Source organism: Myotis daubentonii, chromosome 13 (genome assembly GCF_963259705.1).
Source record: "Myotis daubentonii chromosome 13, mMyoDau2.1, whole genome shotgun sequence".
In the NCBI taxonomy this organism is placed as follows: Eukaryota; Metazoa; Chordata; class Mammalia; order Chiroptera; family Vespertilionidae; genus Myotis; species Myotis daubentonii.
The window spans coordinates 14,703,830-14,723,340 of NC_081852.1; the positions used below are offsets into that span (position 1 = coordinate 14,703,830).

Here is a 19,511-nt window from a genome sequence, read left to right on the forward strand (position 1 = left end):
CTGGGGCCAGAGGGGGCCAGGCAGAGGAAACGGGTAGAGACAGAGGTCTGAGGGGTCTGACCTTGGTCTAGAGCAGTGGTTCTCAACCTTCCTAATGCCGCGACCCTTTAATACAGTCCCTCATGTTGTGGTGACCCCCAACCATGAAATTATTTTTGTTGCTACTTCATCACTGTAATTTTGCTCCTGTTATGAATCGTCATGTAAATATCTGATATGCAGGATGTATTTTCATTGTTACAGATTGAACATAATTAAAGCATAGTGATTAATCACAGAAACAATATGTAATTATATATGTGTTTTCTGATGGTCTTAGGCGACCCCTGTGAAAGGGCCGTTCGACCCGCAAAGGGGTCGCGACCCACAGGTTGAGAACCGCTGGTCTGGGGGCTGTGTGTCCTTGGGCTGGTTACATGCATTCTCTGTTTCCCCATTTTTAATAGGGAAGAGAGGTTACCAGATCAGTGATTCTTACCTGGGGCTTCACATTAGAATCACCTAGGGCAGTGGTCGGCAAACTCATTAGTCAACAGAGCCAAATATCAACAGTACAACGATTGAAGTTTCTTTTGAGAGCCAAATTTTTTAAAGTTAAACTATATACGTAGGTACATTGTTATTAACTAGGATACTCCTAAGGCTTAGGAAGAGCCACACTCAAGGGGCCAAAGAGCCACATGTGGCTCGCGAGCCGCAGTTTGCCGACCACGGACCTACGGAGCTTTTTTGAGCTTGGTGCTAGGAATTCTGATTCAGTAGAGCTAACGTGGGCCTGGCTACGGGCATTTGCTTAGCTCTGCTGGTGATTCGGACACACCTTTGCCCAGGTCTGAAGTGCTGTGGTGCTCAGGCAGGTGTGTGTGTGGCTGATGGGGTGGGGGTGGGGGGGCGGGTATTGGGACTGCAGGTCCTTCTGAGGCCCCAGGAATGCTAGACTGCCGGTTCCGTGAGATTCCCAAATCCATGTTCCAGGGGGTCCCAATTGTGACACTATCTGATGTTCACTCCCAGGTGTCTTAGACCGTGTGATGACAAAGTTGTATTATTCTGAAAAACTGGGCTCCCCACACTGGGCAATTCTGATGTTGGTGGTTCTGCATTTTTCAAGTCTGCGGTTCCGTATCGAAGCCGTGTGATTCGGAACCTCCTGAAACAGCTGCTGCAGTTCTTTGAGAAGGAGCTTCTCCGCGTCTGTTGTCATTATGGATTTTAGAGATTCTAAGACTCTAAGCTACTATGGTCTAATGTTTTAAAAAATTCCAAATGCGGCTGCTCTGTGAGCTGCCGCTCCATCCGGGCAGCTGGCCGCCACGGCCTGGAGCCTGGCCTTTGCCTCCCCGAGACAAGGTGGCGATTGTGTGAGCCTGGGCGTGTGCCCCTCCCCTGCTTGGCCTGGACAGCCTCTTGGGGGACAGAGCGGGGAAGGGGAGAGCGGAGACCCCGCAGGGCGCTCTCTGCTCAGGCTCTGGCTCCGTCGCTGTGGACAGAGGAGTGGGAGGTGGAGCGGAAGGTGGAGCAAGTGTGGGCCCTGTTTGCCCGGCCGCAGGAGGGCCACGGCTTCTCCGAGCAGCATCTCTTATTCTTTCCGTTCATTGGCCCGTCTCACAGCAGAGCCGTCGGTTCCCCCAGGGTCAGTTTTGGCTCAGACATGAGTCTGTTGCACCCAAAGCAGCTCCCTAAACACACACACCCCGATTCCAGATGGGAAGAGTGAGGCCAGGGGAGGCAGTGACTTGCCTGAGAGAGCCTGTGCTCGAACCCAGGACTCCCAGCTAAGTGTCCAGCTACCTCAGGGTGTCTCCGTCCGTCCTTCCCAGGCCTCGCTGACCTTCTGCAAGACCTCGTTGACTCTTGGGTCTCTCGGAGGTGACAGGGACCAGCCCTGTGGCTCAGGATGCCCGGGGCCGGTGGATCTCCCCAGGCCTGGCTCTCCCTGCCCCGTGCGACCTCCCCTGGCCATTTCCTGCACCCCTGCACATCAGGCTCGGAGGCCAGGAGGCAGAGGGGGGCTGGGGCAGACAGGCGTGGGGTGAGCCCCCCACGTACTCACTGTGAGACCTTGAGAAAGTCCCTCTCCGCGCTGGGCCTTCCCATGCTGGGACCAGCGGGTCGTGACCGTGACTGTGAGGGTTAAGCGAGCTCCTCTACAGCAAACCTGACCAGCTGGGAGGGGCAGAGGCGGCCTCCTGCGCCCCAGCACCTCGCACTCAGCCCAGCTCTGACGAGGAGACTGAGTGGACTTATTTATATTTGCTGAGGGTGACATTTTGGATTTCAGACTTGCGTTTTCAGAGGGTTAGCACGATAGGGAAGAAAGTGTAAAGGCCTTGGACATCTGAGATTTCAGGTTAAGTATCCATCTAGTGACAGGGAGGGTTGAGGTGTGTTTATATTAGTGACAACCACGGGCGGAGCACTTTGCATTCATAAGCTCATTACATCTTCTCAGTTCCCCGCCCAGTAGATAATGTTATCCCCACTTGGGGTGGGGAACCACCCCACACTCTTGCTGCCAGTAATGGCAGAGTCAGGATTCGAACCCAGGTCCCAGAGGTGTGTAGCCACAGCTCTCTTTCCCTTTGCTCTCGGCTGGCGGAGAAGATGCAGGTCACGAGATGGACAGCAGGCACCTATGTCCTCATGCAGCAAGGGACTAGAAAGACATTCTCCAGAAGAGACTAGTATGATTGCATTTTTCCTTCCTTCAGCATGAGTCTCCTAATTTTTCACACAGTGATTAGTTTTTAATCCTCACGGGGTGGGGGTGGGGGGGGGGCGGAGAGGGTGGTGACAGGTGAAAGAGAGAGAAACATCAATGTGAACATCGATCAGTTGCCTATCGAACACGCCCCAACCAGGGATTGAACCCGGAACCTAGATGTGTGCCCTGTCCAGGAGCTCAGCCTGCAGCCTTTCGTGTACAGGACGACCCTCAGCGGGGCTCATGCATTTATCTTGAATCATTTCCATAAATCCAGAGCTGCCTGTGGCTGACCAGCCCTGACCTACCCCCAACCTACTGAGGCTGTGGAGGTGGGTGTGTTGTGGGGGGCTCTGCCCAGCCATGTGCACACCCCTCCCCGATGTGGTGGTGCCCGCACTCAGAGAGGCCTGTGCCGCTGCACACTGCCACCAAGCCCAGGGAGCCCCGAGGGGGACAGGAAGCTCAGCCAACCCACCTCCTTTAGGTCCCGGGACAGGCGTAGGGAGCCGCTGCTGCCTCCTCGACCTCTTCTTTCCCTGTCGTTTGACTTAAAATAGAGCTGGCAGGTCATCTCAAAGTGTGTGCCCGTGAACACCAGCTGTGCGCGTCGTTCCTGTGGGCCTTGCCAGCCGGTGCCTGTCTGCGGCCATGTGCCCGCCCAGGCCCAGCTCAGTGCGCAGGCTCAATGCCCCTTTGTGGGCAGAGCGAGGAAGCTTTGCTCCGGGGCTTCCACAAGCCCAGGTCGCCCGGGTGGTTCCTTCCACTCCTGCTGTTCTGGCCTCGGGGCTGCTGGGAGCAAGGCAAGGATGCGAGAGATGGTCAGGGACCAGTAAGGGGCACCCACAGATGGGTTCCAGGGACTGGGGGTGGGAGGCTTCCAGGGGCCTGTCTAGGGCCCCTGTACCGAGTACTGCCCTGGTGTCACCCCTGGGAGGAAGATGTGCCCCTGATGATAGGTGTCAGGTTGACCAGCCCTCTCCTGCGGCCTGGCAGCCCTCTGGCAGCATGGCGGGGGTCCCTGGCTGAGCAAGTGGCTCCAGAAGGGATGGGAAGAGTTGTCTGGAAGTGGGCCACCCTTCCTTCCTCTCTGCCTCTGCTTCAGACTGTCGTCTAGCACTGGACTTGGATCCAGGCGGTCCGTGCTCTGTCCTGCCCTGCACAGGCTGTGATGCTGGCGTCCCCTCCCCAGAGCCCTGGTAATCAGCCACCTGCTGTGTGAACCTCGGGCTGAAGGATGAGGGTGGGGGGGGGCATGTAGATTAATGTGTGTTCCTTTGTCTGCTCACTCAGCATGTATTTATTGAGCACCTACTATGTGCCAGGTACTGTTCTAGGACCATGAAAGAGAAGGGGAGAATTCAGGTCACCTGCTGTGGGGTGACAGAGAGTAAAGACATAAGAACAGATGCTATGGTGTTAGGTCATGTTCAGACAGGGTTGCCGGGCAGGCTTCTTTGAGGAGGTGCAATTTGGAATAGAGACTTGAAGCAGGGAACAGATGATGTGGAGATCCGGGGAAACGCATTCCTGGCGCAGGGAACAGCAAGAGCAAAGGCCCTCGGGGAGGCAAGGGCGTGCTTGGCCTGCGAGGAAGAGCCAGAGGGCCAGCTAGCCTCCTGACAGCGCCAGCTCAGAGGAGACGGGTTAGAGGAGAGGGCCTGAGCCCAGGGGTGAGCCCGGCCTCAGCTCTGCTGTCCCTCTCCCACCGCATCCCCCAGCTGGGCAGCCCTCCTCTGGGGACACAGATGGGTGCTTGTCTTAAGAGCCCCCCTGCCCTCCCCCTGCCTCTCCGAACACTCGAACACTCGCAGTGGGGACAGGAAGTGTCGGCCCTCGCTTCCCAGCTGCCTGGGTGGGACGCCACCGAGCTGGACTGGCTTGCCCGAGGAGGGACAGAGGCCCCATTGAGCCCGCTCTCTGGGCCAGCAGGGACAATAGCCACACTGAGGACCAGGGACATGGGCTGGCATGCTTGCCCAGGAAGTCACCAGGCTGCTGCCTGCCCCCTCCCCAGGCCACCCCAGCTCTTCCCGACTTTCTCCTCTGGCCACTCATTTTAGGTGATAATCACGTCTAAAACGGTCACTTTGTCCTTCACCTCCTACCCAGGGGCTCCGTGCTCTGTGCCAGACCCATCTGGGCCCGGGGATCAGAGAGGAGTCCTACATGGTCTAAAGTGCTTCTGCAGCCAGATCACGTGTTGGGGCACAGCAGCCACGTGACACAGGCAGGGTAAGACTAGCATCTGTGACAAGAGGGGAGAAACCATGGCCCCTTCCTCACGACAGGTCAGGGTTCATTCCAGGCTCGAACTCCGCGTCTCCAGCCTGCGTGCTGTCTACTTGGGGAGCATGTGCACCAGGTGGCTCTTTAGGAATCACCTCGGCCGGAATGCTAACACAGGTCATGTTACTCCCGCCCATGGGCATGGTGAGGCGGACATCACCAAAATCACACCATTCTGGCCTATTGAGCTGGGATACAGCTGCAGAATCCTTCTCAACAAAGTGTTCTGGTCGCAAGTAGTTGGCAGGGACACCCAGGAAGAAGTATTTGCCTTTCCTGGTTTGACTCTCCCCCCTCCCCCCCAAGTTGACACCTGGGGAATCTGAGATCCAGGCAGGGAGAGGACTCGTCCCAGGCCACAGTGTTGGGGCCGGGGCAGGGGGCAGTTAAAGACGCCCACCTCGAAGCAGTTTAAGCTGTGCAACATCAGAGGCTGGGACAGAACCTGCAGTGTGGCCGCCCTCTGAAGAACGGATTCCCATTGTGTCTGTTCTGCCATAGCCTCATCACAACTCTATTTGCATGAAATACTTGTTTCTTTCTTTCCTCCCAACTGTAAGTTCTTGTTAATGACCCTGCTCCACCTGCTCCAGGGCCTTGTGGATAGTGGGCACTCGATTCATGGGTGCTGAGGGCACGAGCGGAGGACCGGGTGGCGGGCAGGGCAAGTGCTCACGGTGACCATTCCTCAGTCCCTCTCCTGCTCCACAGGGGACAGTGGCATCATAGGCCCCGGCATCAAGCTGGCCAGATCCACGCTGGCACGTGGTGAGCAGCCAGCCAGGCGGGTGGTACCTGAGCTTCCTTTGGGGAAACCAAGGCCCAGGGAGGCACAATAATCAGCTCGGAGTCCTGCAGGCTGAGCAGGAAGCTGAGCCGGCTGGGACCTCCTGACTGCTGGCCAGGCTCCTGGGCATCCAGCCTGGCCAGCAGCCCCCACTGCAGCGCAGGGGCTGGCTTTTCCTGACAGCTGGCCCTGGGGACCGGTGTGTCCAGGCCAAGGCAAACAGTGGCGGTGGAGGTGGGGGCAGGGGGTGCCTGCAGGCCTCGGGTCCTTTGCTGTCCCACACAGACAAGGCTCGAGCCCTGAGCAGCCAGGCTCCCCACTCCCTTCATTGTTCCCCGTGATAGTTTCCAGATGCCGAGGAGTCACAGGTTTGGGGCTGGTCCAGGAGAGCCGGGCTGGCCCGCCCCCAGCACCCTGCCACCACCTCCACCGCCGCCCCACCCGAGCGAGCGCAGCCGCCTCGCTGTCCCGCATCAGCCGCTCTGCAGTGAGGCGCCCGGGCTCCATTCCTGGCCCGACCCTAAGCTATGGCGTGGACAGGCCCCTGCTCCTCTGTGCCTCTGTTCCCGGGGTAGAGTGAGCCTGTGGGCAGCGTGAGGAAGATGGTCCCTGGTCGGCACTCCCGCTTTCACAGAATCATCTAGAGCAGTGTTTCCCGGAGTGGGACCAGCAGTCAGCCTCACGCAGGACCTTGTTAGGATGCAGATTCTCAGGCCCACCCAGACCTGGGGGTTAGAGAGTCTGGGCCAGGGCCCAGCAGGCTGTGTGACAGGGAGCCCCTGTGCCTCGGATGCCTGCTCAAGGGCGAGAACCAGCCTGGGCTCTGGAACGAGGAGCCTGGGCATCTGGAGTCAGAAACATGGAATGCAGACTTGGCATCTGTGTGGCTTGGAAAGGAGCCTTAGTTTTCTGGTAAGGAAAATGGACCGTTCTTAGCACTGTGTGTGGTAGGGTCACTGCTGAGTACACGAGACGGTTAGCACCCAGGCCGGCCAGCCCAGCCCCCATACCAGAGCCCTCGGGACACGCGCTCCGCGGAGGTCCCCGTCCGCCGGGCTCAGGCCACAGCGCCGCACGTTAAAGGAGCCGCCTCGGAACCCTGGCTGAGAGCTGTGAGCACCGGTAATGGGCACATGCACACCGCCTTCCCTCAGCTGCGGCGCCGTGGGTCCTGGGAATGCTGAGGGCCGGTGGCACAGAGAGGGAGCCCCCCGGGGGACAGAGACCAGAGGGGCCCCCGCAGACAGGAGCAGTCAAGGAGAGCTTCCTGGAAGGTGTGGCTTCCACCTGGGGAGAGAGGTCTGCCAGGTGGTGGACTAGCACGTTAGCACGTGTGGAGGTGGGTGTGAGAGTGAGCACCACCAGCGAGGCCCTCCCCTGTACTGGTCACACAACTTTCTCCATTCCCAGGGCACCAGCAAGGTTATGGTCACATGAGGCTGCCCACAGACAATGGTGAGGGCACCTCAAAAGGGCAGAGCTGCGGACCACGTGGAAGGCATGTGGTGCTGCGGGAGTCGGCCGGGCCTGGGTCTGGATCTCACGTCTGCTAGTTTCTGGCTGTGCAACCTCAGGCAGAGCTCCTGGCCTCTCTGTGCCCGGCGTGCCCCTCGGTAGGAGTTATGGTGGGAATGGATTGGCGGGTGGACGTGATGCTGCACGTGGCAGCAGCTGTGCGGGCTTCACAGCTGAGGGGCCCGGAGCCCAGGGAGAGGAATGGAGCATCTGGGGCACCCAGCACAGCGCCCTCATCCTGCCTCCTGCAGAGCCATGCAGGCACCTTGCCCTTGGGGCCCATGGGAGGGACAGTTCTGCAGACGCGTCCAGGGTGAAGAAGCGAGGCCAGCGGCAGCCTGGGCTGTGGGCATGGGAAATGTCAGGGTTGCTTCCCCCCCCCCCCCGGGATCCCTTGGAAAGTGACATCAGAGCAGCTCTTACACTGAGGGACGCCCCCACCCCCAAGGGGAAGACCACGAGAGGCACACACACGCTCAAATACACCTGCATGCTCACACACGCACACACCCTCCTGCTGATTTCCAATACCAGCGACGGTGGAAGCTGGCAGATGCCTGGCTGGTCCCCGGGAATCTCTTAACCCCTGCCCCACGACAGCTGCCTCAGGTGACCCTCAAAGCAGTCCACAGCCTTCTGGACCTCACTCTGCAATGAAGGTATCAGACAACAGCCATGAAGCCCGGGGTTCAAACCCTGCCACTTACTTGCGTTGTGACCTTGGACAGGTGACAACCTCTCTGGGCCTCTGTTTCCTCATCTGGAAATGGGGTCACAAGGAAGCCACCTGCAAGGCGGGTGCACGGCGCTGCCGTGGCTGTCGTGGTCTCCAACGCGCACCTGCTGGGAGTTCTCCCAGACAGACAGCTTGCTTCTCCCTGTCCCTCAGTGGCCAGAGGAGGAGAGTGGGACCCGGGAAAGGAGGGACTGATGGGAGCACGGAGCCCAAGCTGGAGTCAGGCCTGCAGCCTCCCAGCCCCCACGGCTCCTGCCAGAGTGGCCCCAAACCGCTGACTTCAGCGTTTCCCTGGCCAGGGCAGCTCAGATTTCTCTCCTGGCACTCAGCCACTCCACACCCTGCCCCCATCGCTATTTTGAGCCGAGTTCCCTGTCCCCTTTTCCTGGAGCTGTGGCCCTCACACCCAAAGCCGCACTCCAGGTTGTAGCCTTTCTTCCTCTTAACCCATCACCTTCCTGTCCCCGGTCCCGCCCCCAGGTAGGACTGGGCTGGTCGGGCCTCATCTAGCCAGGTCATCTCTGCCCAGGCCTCACCAGGGGCGGCCTCAGGTGCAGAGCCAGGGACCAGCCGGTCTGTGAAAATCCTGCCCGAGGTGGCCCACCAGAGTGGTCAGCACAGCCCTGGAGGACGTCCTGGCCATGGATGGAGCCAGGCTGAGGACCAGCATCACCACCTCCTGCGTGGGTGACCCTGGCCCTGGCCGGCACTCTTCACCCATCCTGGACACTGCCGCACCTGTGTCCCCTCCAGCTCCCCATGTGCTGAGGCCCTAGGGTGCTCTGAGGGAGCAGGAGACACGGAGGGCCTCGTGTGGCCGCAGCACACTCAGAGGCCAGTGGGAAACCAGACTGCAGAAACAGCAGTTCGTGGAAGTCTTTCTATTTGGGATGAAATCCCTGGTATGCGGAGGCCGGGTCAGGGCAGGACATGACCGAAGCAAAGTGAGTGGTGCAGACCACAGGGTCCCCTGGGAGCTCGGGGAGCCAAGACCTCCTCTGGGGAGGCGGCAGGAGGGTTCTCGCCAGCACACGCACGAGGCTGGGACTCGGAAGGTGGGGTGAGCAGCCGGAGGAGAGCCAAGCCTGTCTGAGCTGTGGGGGGCAGGAGGGGTGCCCTTTGAGCTGGGCCTTGACTGCTACACGGGCATGCGCCAGGCGGAGAAGTGTGTGGGGTGCAGGGAGCAGCAAATGCGAGGGAAAGGGGTGGGGGTGGGACGCATCTTTTGCAGGAACTGACTGTTGTTGTTCATGTATGAGTTTTGTAGGAGGGAGTAGCAGCAACCGTTAGAAGATCAGCTGGGCCAGAGGGGAAGGGGCCCCAAAGCCTCGAGTGTTTGCCTCCGCCCTGTGGATGGCAAGGGCCCTCAAGCCTGAAATGGCCACTGAAGTCCCCGGGGGGCTCCGCCTGGCCGAACGGGGTCGTGGCTGTAGCAGGGCAGGGGCCACAGGCAGCGGAGAGGGCTAACTGAGCGAACGGCCCCCAGACAGGGACCTGGAAACCACTCGGGACAACAGTGGTGTTGAGTTTGAGCAGCACCCAGCTTTCTGCTCACCGCCGGTGGTTGCAGGGCTCACCCCACCCCCAGCCGCAGGGGCTCCGCAGTCGCACGAGGGGAGGGAGGCCCAGGATTCGGATGTTTTCCACCCCTGTGGACGGCCCCTCTTCCCCTCCCGCCCCAGCTCTGCTCTGTGCGGTTTGCTAGTGGAGGAAAGCCAGAAGCAGGAAACAGATAACTCAGGGAGTGGCGGATCATGTGATTAAAAAGTCTTCGCTTTCCACAATGTTTTGCCCGAGAGAACTTCAAATCGCCTGGCCCGGGGCAGGGTTTGGAGAGAGGGCTCTCTTTTCTCACTTCGGGGCTGGGCTTCCTCGGGGCCATGCACCCTGAGGCATGTGGGGTGCTGGGGCCTCGGACCCCTCTGGGTCCTGGAAGGGCTGCTGTCTCACCCTGTGCCGTTTCCTCTGCCCCTTCCGTTCATTCCCACCTTCTCTCACCTCGCCCTTCACAGCAGTGGCCCCGTCTTCCCACTCTGTCCTGTCCTGCTCATGCCCTCGGCTCTCACGCCACCCAGCCCCTGCCCCTGACTCCTGCTGTCCGCTGCCTCTCTTCCCTGCCTCTGTCTCCCCTTGGTTTCTCCTCTCTCGCTGGCCCTTCCCTCCCTCCACGCCCGCTCCGTGCCCCCTCCCCAGGGTTTCCTGAGCCCTTTTCCTGGCACTGTGAAAGCTCCCATTGTTCCCTGCGCTCTGACAAACCCCAGTGTTGTGGAGTCAGGATGGCATTTCTGCGGTGGCTTTGGCCTGGGAGCCCAGTGGGAGGAGTGCCGAGGAGGCTGGGCCTTCTGGGCCCATGCTGGGCCGCAGCAGGAACCCGAGGAGGGGGGGGGGGTCTGGGGCAGGCGGCGAGGATGCCTGTGCTCAGACAAGGGGGCCCTTGAGGCTCGGGAAAGCCGGGCGGGGGCGGGGGGGGGAGGGGAGGCGGGGAGGGGGGCTCGCAGCGTCCTCTCCCGTCCCCGGCAGCCGGCAGGCCTCGCGGCCCAGCCCACCTGTCCTCTGATCCCGCTTCCTCTGGGCCTCCACGGAGGCTGCAGCTGCTGGACCCGGCCTCCTGCCGCCTCCCGAGGCCACGTCTGCGGACGCTGGTGTAGGAGTCTCCTGAGTGTCCCTAAAACAGCGTCACTCACAGAGCACGGGGGCAGGAAAAGCGTGGGCTTTGGCACGGAACAGACCTGAGCTCAGAACCTGGCCCTGCCGCTTACTGATGGTGACCACAGAACAGTCCCTGCCCCATCCCGAGCCCGTTTCCTCACCGGCCATCAGGGTGAAGGGTGCTCATCGCGCGGGGCTGTCGCATCGATGAGCGATCACTTTATGGACCCCTCGTGGCCGCAGGCCTGCACGCAGGAGGCTGGGTGAAGGGCGGCCTAAGGCTGTGGGTCCAAAGGTGTTCCTGGGGGTGCGAGTGACTTGGGTCTGGAAGTGTGGCCGGTGGGTGGTGTTGGCACCTGGCAGGGCCACCGTTGGTCAGCGGGCCGGCCCCTTTGGAAGGGCCGGAGTCTGAGAGGATTCCTCATCTGTCTGGCTTACGTCCATGTTCCTGGAAGGGTCCACAAGCCTTGTGCAGAGCGGGTGCTCACTGAACGTTAGCTGAAGGAAGAACTGATGGAGGTGGTGGCCCGGGGCCGGAGGTCAGAGGTGGGTCGTGTTCCTGGAACAGGCTTGCTCTCTAATTTTCTCACAGCCTTTCGTGAGAGGCCGTGCGTGCGGTGCAAAGTGTCGCTTTGGAGTCAGCGGCGAGGCCTCAGGTCTTGGCTGCGGGGCTGGGGGCCCTGCCTGCGATGCTTGGCTTCCCCGGGCCTCAGTGCATTCTCCCGTCGGGTGGAGGGGGTCAGGAAGCGGAGGGCACAGAGTAACTGCTCACGAGAGGTCAGTGTCCCAGCTCCTCCAGAGCAGCCCCTCACTTGGCAAATGAAGGAAAGGAGGCTCTCAGCCCGGTCTGAGGCAGCCCGGCCCAAGTCGGGGCCTCTGGCCACAGCCCGCTTCCTCCCCACTGGCCCAGGCTCCAGGATTCACACCGGAGGGCAGAGGGGCGCCTGTGGGCCGAGAGGCGGGGCTTAAAAGGCCCGATTACCCCTCAAAAGAGAAAAGAGCACAGTGTTCCCCATGGCGGCGCCCTAGCCTCCAGAAAGGGTCCCCAGAACCCTTGGGCCTGTCCAGGAAGGGCCAACAGGATGCGCAGAGTCCTGGGCCTGTGGGCCAGACCCCCTGCCTCTCAGCCTGGTGTCCTCAGCTGCGGGAAGGGCGTCGCGCAGTCCTGAGACCCGGCTCTTCCTGCCTCTCCTCTCGGCCAGGACCACCTCAGTGGCCCAGCTGCAGGAGAGCCGGCAGACGGGCGGACAGCGAGCCAGCGGGAGCCCATCTGTTCCTGATTTCCTCCCTGCTCCTCTGGCTCCAGCCAGTGCCTCTCAGCTGGACGCACTGTGGGGCCGGCCTGGAGCCCCATGGCTGAGCGGGAGCGGCCGGGGGGCTGCTGAGCACCATTTGACCCCTGGACCTCAGGAGGAAAGTGACCTTGACCAGCGGTCAGGGCCACCTTCATGCTGGAGATGGGGAAACTGAGGCCCAGAGAGGGGAAGGCTGCCTCTCAGGCCACCCAGTGTGCCAGTATCTGCTACAGTGTCAGCCCTTCCCTGTTTCTCACCATCCTGGCTGGGCGGGTCCCTCCTGGCATGTTGCAGGGCACTTGAGAGAGTGGGCTTGAGCCAGACGGCCAGGGTTCAGATCCAGACTCTGCCACTTGCTGATGGTGTAGCCTTGGGCAAGTTCCTTAAGCTCTTCACGCCTTGGGGTTCTCATCCCAAACCTGGGACTAATCCTACTGGGCTCATAAAGTGACTCAAAGAGGGTCTGGCCCTGACTAGACACCTAACTTGTGTGGCTATTCGTCTGTCCCAGAGCTTGGCCAGGCACAGCCTGCTCTCCTGAGCAGGTGGAGGGGGTGCGGCAGGGCTGGGACGGGCCCTGCGCTGGGCCCACAGCCGGGACGGTACCCTGAGAGCAGACCCTGTGCGTCCTGGGGTGGAACCAGCCTGGGGTCGTGCTGTGCAGGGCGTAGCCGCAAGTCTTCAGCAACCCCGCGGTGCGGCCACCTCCTGAGCCCAGGGTCCCTGGGATGCTCGGCCTCACACTGCCACAGCTGAGTCACCGCCCCGCAAAAGGGACTCCCTCTAATTTGCTTCGCCCTAAAGGCTGCCTCACTCCTGGTGGGACTTTGGGAAGCAGGGCAGGGACGCTAATGGGCAGAGTGACCAGCTGGGCTCTTGTGTCCTGTGACAGGTGTGGATGCTTCTCTGGCTGTCCTCAAATCCAGGGAGCAGATGGGATCCAGGAATAGGAAGTCCACTCCATGAATGGCAGGAGGGCAGCTCTTTGGACCTGAGCAGAGTCCAACAGAACCAGCAGCCAGAGGTCACCAGTGCCCTGAACCCAGGCCCCAGTGTCCACACCTGCAGGGGCAAAGCAGGAAAGAGCCACCATCTCTGTTGGGAAAGTGCAGGACGCCCCCTTGTGGGCAGGCAGAGCCTGCAGGCCAGGGAGTCCGCTGATGAAATATCTTTGTCAAAGGTATACCTACGAAGGTATACCTACGCGTTGAAGACAGAGTAGAGCACGCTGACTCCTGGAGGCTAATTTCCCGCCAGCTCTTCTCTTGTTTTCCTTTTTACAGTTTCACCCTGAAAGCAGTCGATATGTGATCATTTATCCTGCTTTCTTTATAAGCATTTTCCCAAACCCTTAAAAAATCCTCATAAATATTTTAGTGGCTCTGTTGTCACTCATCCAATGGGTGTGACATCGTGTTGGATGCTTAGCTTGTTCCAGTTGTTCACTGTCATAAACAATGATGAACATCCCAGGACAGGGCTCTGGTCACGGTTAGGATGGTCGCTCAGGCCTGGATTTGCTGAGGAGAAGGAATGGACTTTTTTTTTTTTTTTTCCCCACGTTTGAAGGCTTACTGCCAATTTGCACGATGGAAATACAGTAGGAAACATACCTGTTCAGCCCTCAGCCCAGCAGCGTCTGCGCGTGCCCCTCTCACACCTGCCCGGGGGACCTTCACAAGAGGCGGAAGGACTGCAGAGCTGGAGATGCCCTCAGAGTTACTCGGCCCAACTGCCTGACCAGGTCCTCAGTCCCCTTGGCAACTTTCCTGGTAGCTAGCTGTTCACCCAGCTTCTGCTTACCTATCCCCAGGGACAGGGAGTGCACCATCTTATGGCCGGCGGCCAGAAATCTCATGAGTTGGTGGGAAGAAAACCGAAGAAGCGTCCAAATAGTGTCAGCATCATCTGCGTCTCTTCCCACGACGCTGGCCGCCGGGACGGCTCTCCCACCCCCACCCAGCCGCGCTTTCACTGCTCCTGGCACAGGGCCTCCTCCTCCTCCCACGCCGGCCGCCGCCACCCACTTCCCAGGCTGCCCCCCACGGCAATTCCACCCCAGCTTCGGAGGTCAGGGGGACCCAGTCCCTCGTCCCAGCTCAGTCCCCGGTCTTCTGTGTGTCCTTGAGCAAGACCCTTGATTCTCTGGTCTCCAGAGGGCCTGTCTGTGCCTGACGCGGTGGTTTCTGAGCCCCAGAGAGCTTTGCCCAGGCTCCTGGCAGATCTGATTCCCCGGAGGGGACGTGGCAGGGGCCCGGGTCAGGAGAGCCTGGTTGGACCTGGCACCCTTCCCGGCTCAGGCGGTGGCGGCCCCTGCAGAGCCGTCTGCATAACCGGCTGTTTCATGCGAAGTTCATGAGAAGAGGCCGAGGGACCGTGTGGGGGGTAGAGAAGCCTTTGTTCTGTCAAAAAGTCCTGCTCCCTTTGGCCCTACCCTCATCTGTAGGCATAAACCACATTGGGACTGAGCCCTTCCAGGAGGCATCACCCCTGCTCGCCAGGCCGTGTCTCTCCTCTGACCTGCAGGAGGGCAGAGCCGCTGGCCGGCTGAGCTGGGGGCCCCGGGGCCTGGCGGCTTTCTCCTCCTGAGCACAGGCCCCAGCTTTATAATGGGGACACGCTTGGGAAAGGTGAGCCAAGACTGGGCCTCACCTCCTGCTTCTCACACTGGAAACTCTTTGGCAAGTCCTGTTCCTTCCCCCGGCCTCAGTTTTGCCATCTGGTAAATGGGTTGGTGATATCCCTGCCCCACAGGGTTATGAGGAGAGGTGAATGGGAGCCTGCAGGATACAGAGCCCCGAGCGCAAAGCCAGCACACACAGTGCTTCGTAAATGTCTGTTCTCTTCGCCTTCCCCTCCGCAGCCTCCTCACTCTGGGTCCCAGTCTGAGAATTCCAGAGGGGAAGGCACCGAATGCTACTCCTTTTTCGCTTCCCCACAGCCCAGGGGTAGCAAGCCCACCTCTACCCGGGCCTCCCCCCACCCTGGGAACTTTCCTCTTACGTTTCGCACCCGTTGGTCTCAGCCCTAGCCTCCCTTCTCCTGGACGGAGCCTGCCCCCTCTCCCTGGGTAGGCCCAGGAGAGAATCACACTAAATCGCCGAAGGGACTTGGAGTGCACAGCCACCGAGCTAAGACGTTCATGTGCACGAAAGCAGCCATTCTTCCAACAGCCCCGGGCAGGCCCGTCATCACCTGGCTTCCCACATGAAGACGCCGAGGCGCACAGAGGTCGAGTGGTCTGCAGTTCTAAGTGTTTTACGTGTATTAGCTCACGTAGTCCTGAGAGCGCACTTCGGTGGTAGCTCCTGTCCTTGTCCTTGTGAAGTAACCTGCTCAGGAGCACGGAGCTGGATCTGGATCCGGAGTCTGTGCTCTTAACCTGGTGCACACCTCATAAACAGGCAGTTACCCAGGCAAACGTTACCGTGGAAGCAGATCATCTCGTAGCTCAGTGCTTCTTAGACGCTATGGCATGGGAACCCCTGGGCCTTGTGTTGAAATGCAGATTCTGAGTCAGTAGGCCTGAGGTGGGGCCTGCGGTTTTGCATTTCTAAGGCGCTCCTAGGGGTGCTGCTCAGGCCGCTCCAGGAGGGACCGGGGACAGGTGTGTGGTCACAGTGCAGGGCCTGTGTGAAAGCCTGCCTCAGACTCCGAGCCGGCACGTGCCACGGTGACACAGTGCAGGTGGCGTCGGTCTGATGGGGTGGCCCCTTCGCAACTTCAGCTGATAGACGCCGTAAGCATTCTGGACCAGTGTGGTCATATTTCTGTGTGCAGTCTCTCATTTTTAAATATTGGGGCAACGGATTCAACTTTATAAAGCACTAAGCAGCTTGTACACGAGTGTTCACAGCAACATTGCTCACAACAGCCGAGGACAGGAAGCAACTCAGTGTCTATCATCTGATGAGTGAGTGCACATAAAACATGGCATGCCCATACAATGGACTATTTTTCAGTAACAAAATGAATGACGTACTAACACATGCCACAATATGGATGGGCCTTAAGATCATTACACTAAGTAAAAGAAGTCAGCCCCAAAAGAACCATTATTGCATGACCCCACTTACATGAAATATTTAGAATAGGGAACTCTTTAGAGTCAGAGAGTAGATGAGGGGTTGCCTAGGCCTGAGTGGTGAGGAGGTGGGGGTAGGATGGGGAGTGACTGTTAATGGGTACAGGGTTTCCTTTGGGGGTGAAAAAATGTTCTAAAATTAGATTGTAGTGATGGTTGTATAACTGTGACTATACCACAAAACATTGACTTGGACACCATAAATAGGTAAAATGTAGAATCATGTCTCAATAAAGCTATTTTTAAAAATGCCATGTAGGAAAAAGCTAGTTTCCTTAATATATAAAGTGCAGTTACAGATCACCAAGGAAAATACCAAACCCCAGCAGGGAAAAAGATTTACAGAGGATTCGCACTAAAAGTGTGCAGATGGTTCTTAAATGCATGGGGAACGTCTCTCTTGCTCCTCATAGGAGACATACGAGTCAAAGCTGCTCTGAGAAGGTTGCCTCTCATGTCAGCAACGATGAAGACTGTTGGCGAGGAGGTGAAGTCGGGACACGCAGGGAAGGCAGTGGCAATTTGTCGTTACCTTTAAAACTTAAAAGTGCACGTCCACTTCTATTTCTAGGAATTTATTCCGCAAATGTTCTCTCTCTTTGTACACACGCACACGCACGCGCACACGCACACGCACACGCATGCACATTATTCACTGGAGCGTTGTTTGTCACAGCGGAAGAGTGGAAACCGCCCAGATGTTCTGTGACTGTACTGGAACTGCAAGTGTGCGAATACTGGGCAACCGTTAGAAAACAGTAGCTCTGTTTGTCCTCCTGTGGGGAAAGGGTACTTGATTAGATATAGGGTGTCCCCAAAAAGGTATACACACTTTGAACAATTAATAGTTCCAATGGGTTAAATATGAAAAGAAAGAAAAATCAATTGAGCTATCAGCTGTTAAATGTGCCATACCTTTTTGGGGACATCCTGTGCATATCTCACAATCATATGTCCAAGATACATTATTAAGTAAAAAAAAGAAAGAGGCAGAGCCAGTATAACGTCTCTAAGCGAGCGAGGGGAAGAAAGCGTGTGTGCACATATGTTGCAGATGTTTGTAAACGCGGACTGTGTCTTCGGGGTGGTGTGCCTCCAGGTCGGGGAGAGGGTGTCGGGGAGCAGGGGTGAGGCACTGCATGTGTACGAAGCTGCGGTGCCCGTGTTGCCTCGTCAGTAACCATTAAACCACACACTGTGGGCCAACGAGCACCTGTGTGCGGGTTCACGCGCCTGTCTGTGACAGCTGAGCTAAAGAAGTGACTCCTAGCACCACCGAGGGCTTCGCTCCCTTAACTGAAAAAGATGTGCCCCCCCCACCTCCTCTGTCCTCTGCCCCCCGCCTTGGATTCCCGTGTGTGCTCTGGGGTGACCCTGGTGTTCTCTGGACGGGGGACAGAGTGCTTGCACATGGGGACCCAGGGTATAAGAGCTGAAGAGGGGGACCCCAGGGGGCAGCATTTTGGCCTGGTGGACCCCAACCCCCTGTGTTTGCTTCCTGTCCTCCAGGCACGCCCCAAAGGCGAGGGTCTGACCCCATACCAGGGCAAGAAGCGCTGCTTCGGCGAGTACAAGTGTCCCAAGTGCAAGAGAAAGTGGATGAGCGGGAACTCCTGGGCCAACATGGGGCAGGAGTGCATCAAGTGCCACATCAACGTGTACCCGCACAAGCAGGTGAGCGGGCGGGGCGGGCGGAGGGGGTGGGGGCGGGAAGCAGGGGGCTGGGGGCTCTGAAGGGCTGAGGGAGGGTGACTTTGTCTCTCATTAGGCCTTCTTAGGGCAAGGATGAGACCAGATCTCTCCAAGTTGGCTTTCTTTCCTGTCTCATCTGAGATGGGGTGAGAGAGCGCCGCTGCCCGGGGAAGGGGGGAGGGGAGGAGGATAAGGGGCAATGCGCGAGGCCCTGAGACAGCAGCCCAGGTGCATTTGGGACGTTAGGAACCTGGATGCTGCTGTGAGACAGGGGCGGGAGGGCAGCAGGATGCACAGGAAACATGCGCGTTGTACGTTTATTCCTCCAGCCCAGTCACGTATGCGGGGCAGCTGCAGGGCGCCAGGCGCTGTGCTCAGGGCTAGTGGCCAAGGCACCCAGAGGCCTGCCCTGGGGGGAAGGGCAGCTGATCCAGGGAGGACCCACTCAGTGCAGCTGCTAGGAGGAGGGGCCGTTTACTCCGGGGCCTGAGGGAGCAAAGGAAGCCAGAGCTTTCGCAAGCAGGGAGCAGCCATCCTAGAAAGGGGGTGTAGCAGGCGCAAATGCCCTGAGGCCACAGGACTTGGGGTGCTCCAGGCCCAGAGCTCAGTGGGGGAGCAGGAGAGCGGAGTGAGAGGAAGGGCTGGGGCACCGAATGGCGGCCACCAGAACCTTGGGGGTCACGAGAGGGGACTCCTGAGCAGCAAGGCTCTGCTCCCCTTTGAGACGGTTACTCTGGTTGTGTAGGGTTAGTTTCGGGGTGGGGAGGGCGCTGAGAGATTGAACATGGGAAACCGTTGGGAAGTCCCGCATGAGCTGGCCGAGGTCTGGGTGAGGGGGTGGTTCCATCTGGACTCTACACAAGTGTCACCGGGTTGGATATGGAAGGCGTGGGCGGCGCGGGGACCCAGAACAATCGCACTTCGGGTTTGGGCACCTGAGTGGGTGAGTGGTTGTCAGCCAGGTGAGCAGCCTGGCTGGGGGGCGGGTGAACGAGGGGTTTGCAGGGGTGGAGGGGGAGAGAGTGTGTCGGGGGGGAGAAGGTTGATGAGTTGGGCATATTTAGACAAATGGGGGAATGCATGATCCTGGGTGTCAGACTAGGAGGCAGGAAGGGAAGCCACAGGGGCCCTGATGGAGAGGAGGGGCCAGGACTGGGGGAGGCCAGGGAGCCAGGGAGCTGGACAGAGAGGAGTTGCTGCGGGGGACCGCCCAGGGGGTGGTAGGAGAGAGGTCACTGTTGAGGCAGTGGGGCACTGAGGAGCCGGGCTGGTGAGTTGTGCCTGTGTCAGCTGCGTCACCAAGGGAAGTGGCGGCAGCCGGAGGAGGAGAAGCCTGAGGGGAAGGGAGGCAGAGGGGTGCGGAGGCGGGCATTGGGGGCACTTGGGGAGGCCCCCTGAGGCGGTGATGAGCTGGGATGGGGAGTGGAGGGTCATGGACTCAGGGGGCTGGGTGGGGGTGGCGGAGGGGACAGGCACTGCTGGTGAGGGGACAGCATGTGCAAGTAGGGGGCAGGGCTGGCACGGAGCGTGGGAGGAGCTGGGAGGAGCAGAGTCTGGAGGAGGGGGGGCTGCTGGGCCATTGGAGGCCAGGCAGAGAACTTGGCCCCTGTCCTACTAGAAGGAAGAGAGGGTGCTCGTGGTCCAAATGCTCTGTGATTGTCTGACCCTCGTGCTGGCCTCCATTTCCTGTTTGCAGGCTCACCATCCCCCACCCCCAAAGGTTTTCATGGTCCCATCACCCACAGTCACACGCAGGCGGA

The 19,511-nt window shown here is 59.3% G+C and overlaps 1 protein-coding gene across 3 annotated transcripts in view; it reads left to right on the plus strand.

Annotated features, from left to right (window-relative positions):
• The window catches only part of ZCCHC24 (zinc finger CCHC-type containing 24), a 70,185-nt gene that overhangs the window by 31,965 nt on the left and 18,709 nt on the right, over nt 1-19,511 (plus strand). For all 3 annotated transcript variants that reach the window (XM_059662224.1, XM_059662226.1, XM_059662225.1), the window contains exon 3: nt 17,569-17,733. In XM_059662224.1, coding sequence (XP_059518207.1) covers nt 17,569-17,733 — 165 coding nt within the window. The remainder of the gene's footprint in view (nt 1-17,568; nt 17,734-19,511) is intronic.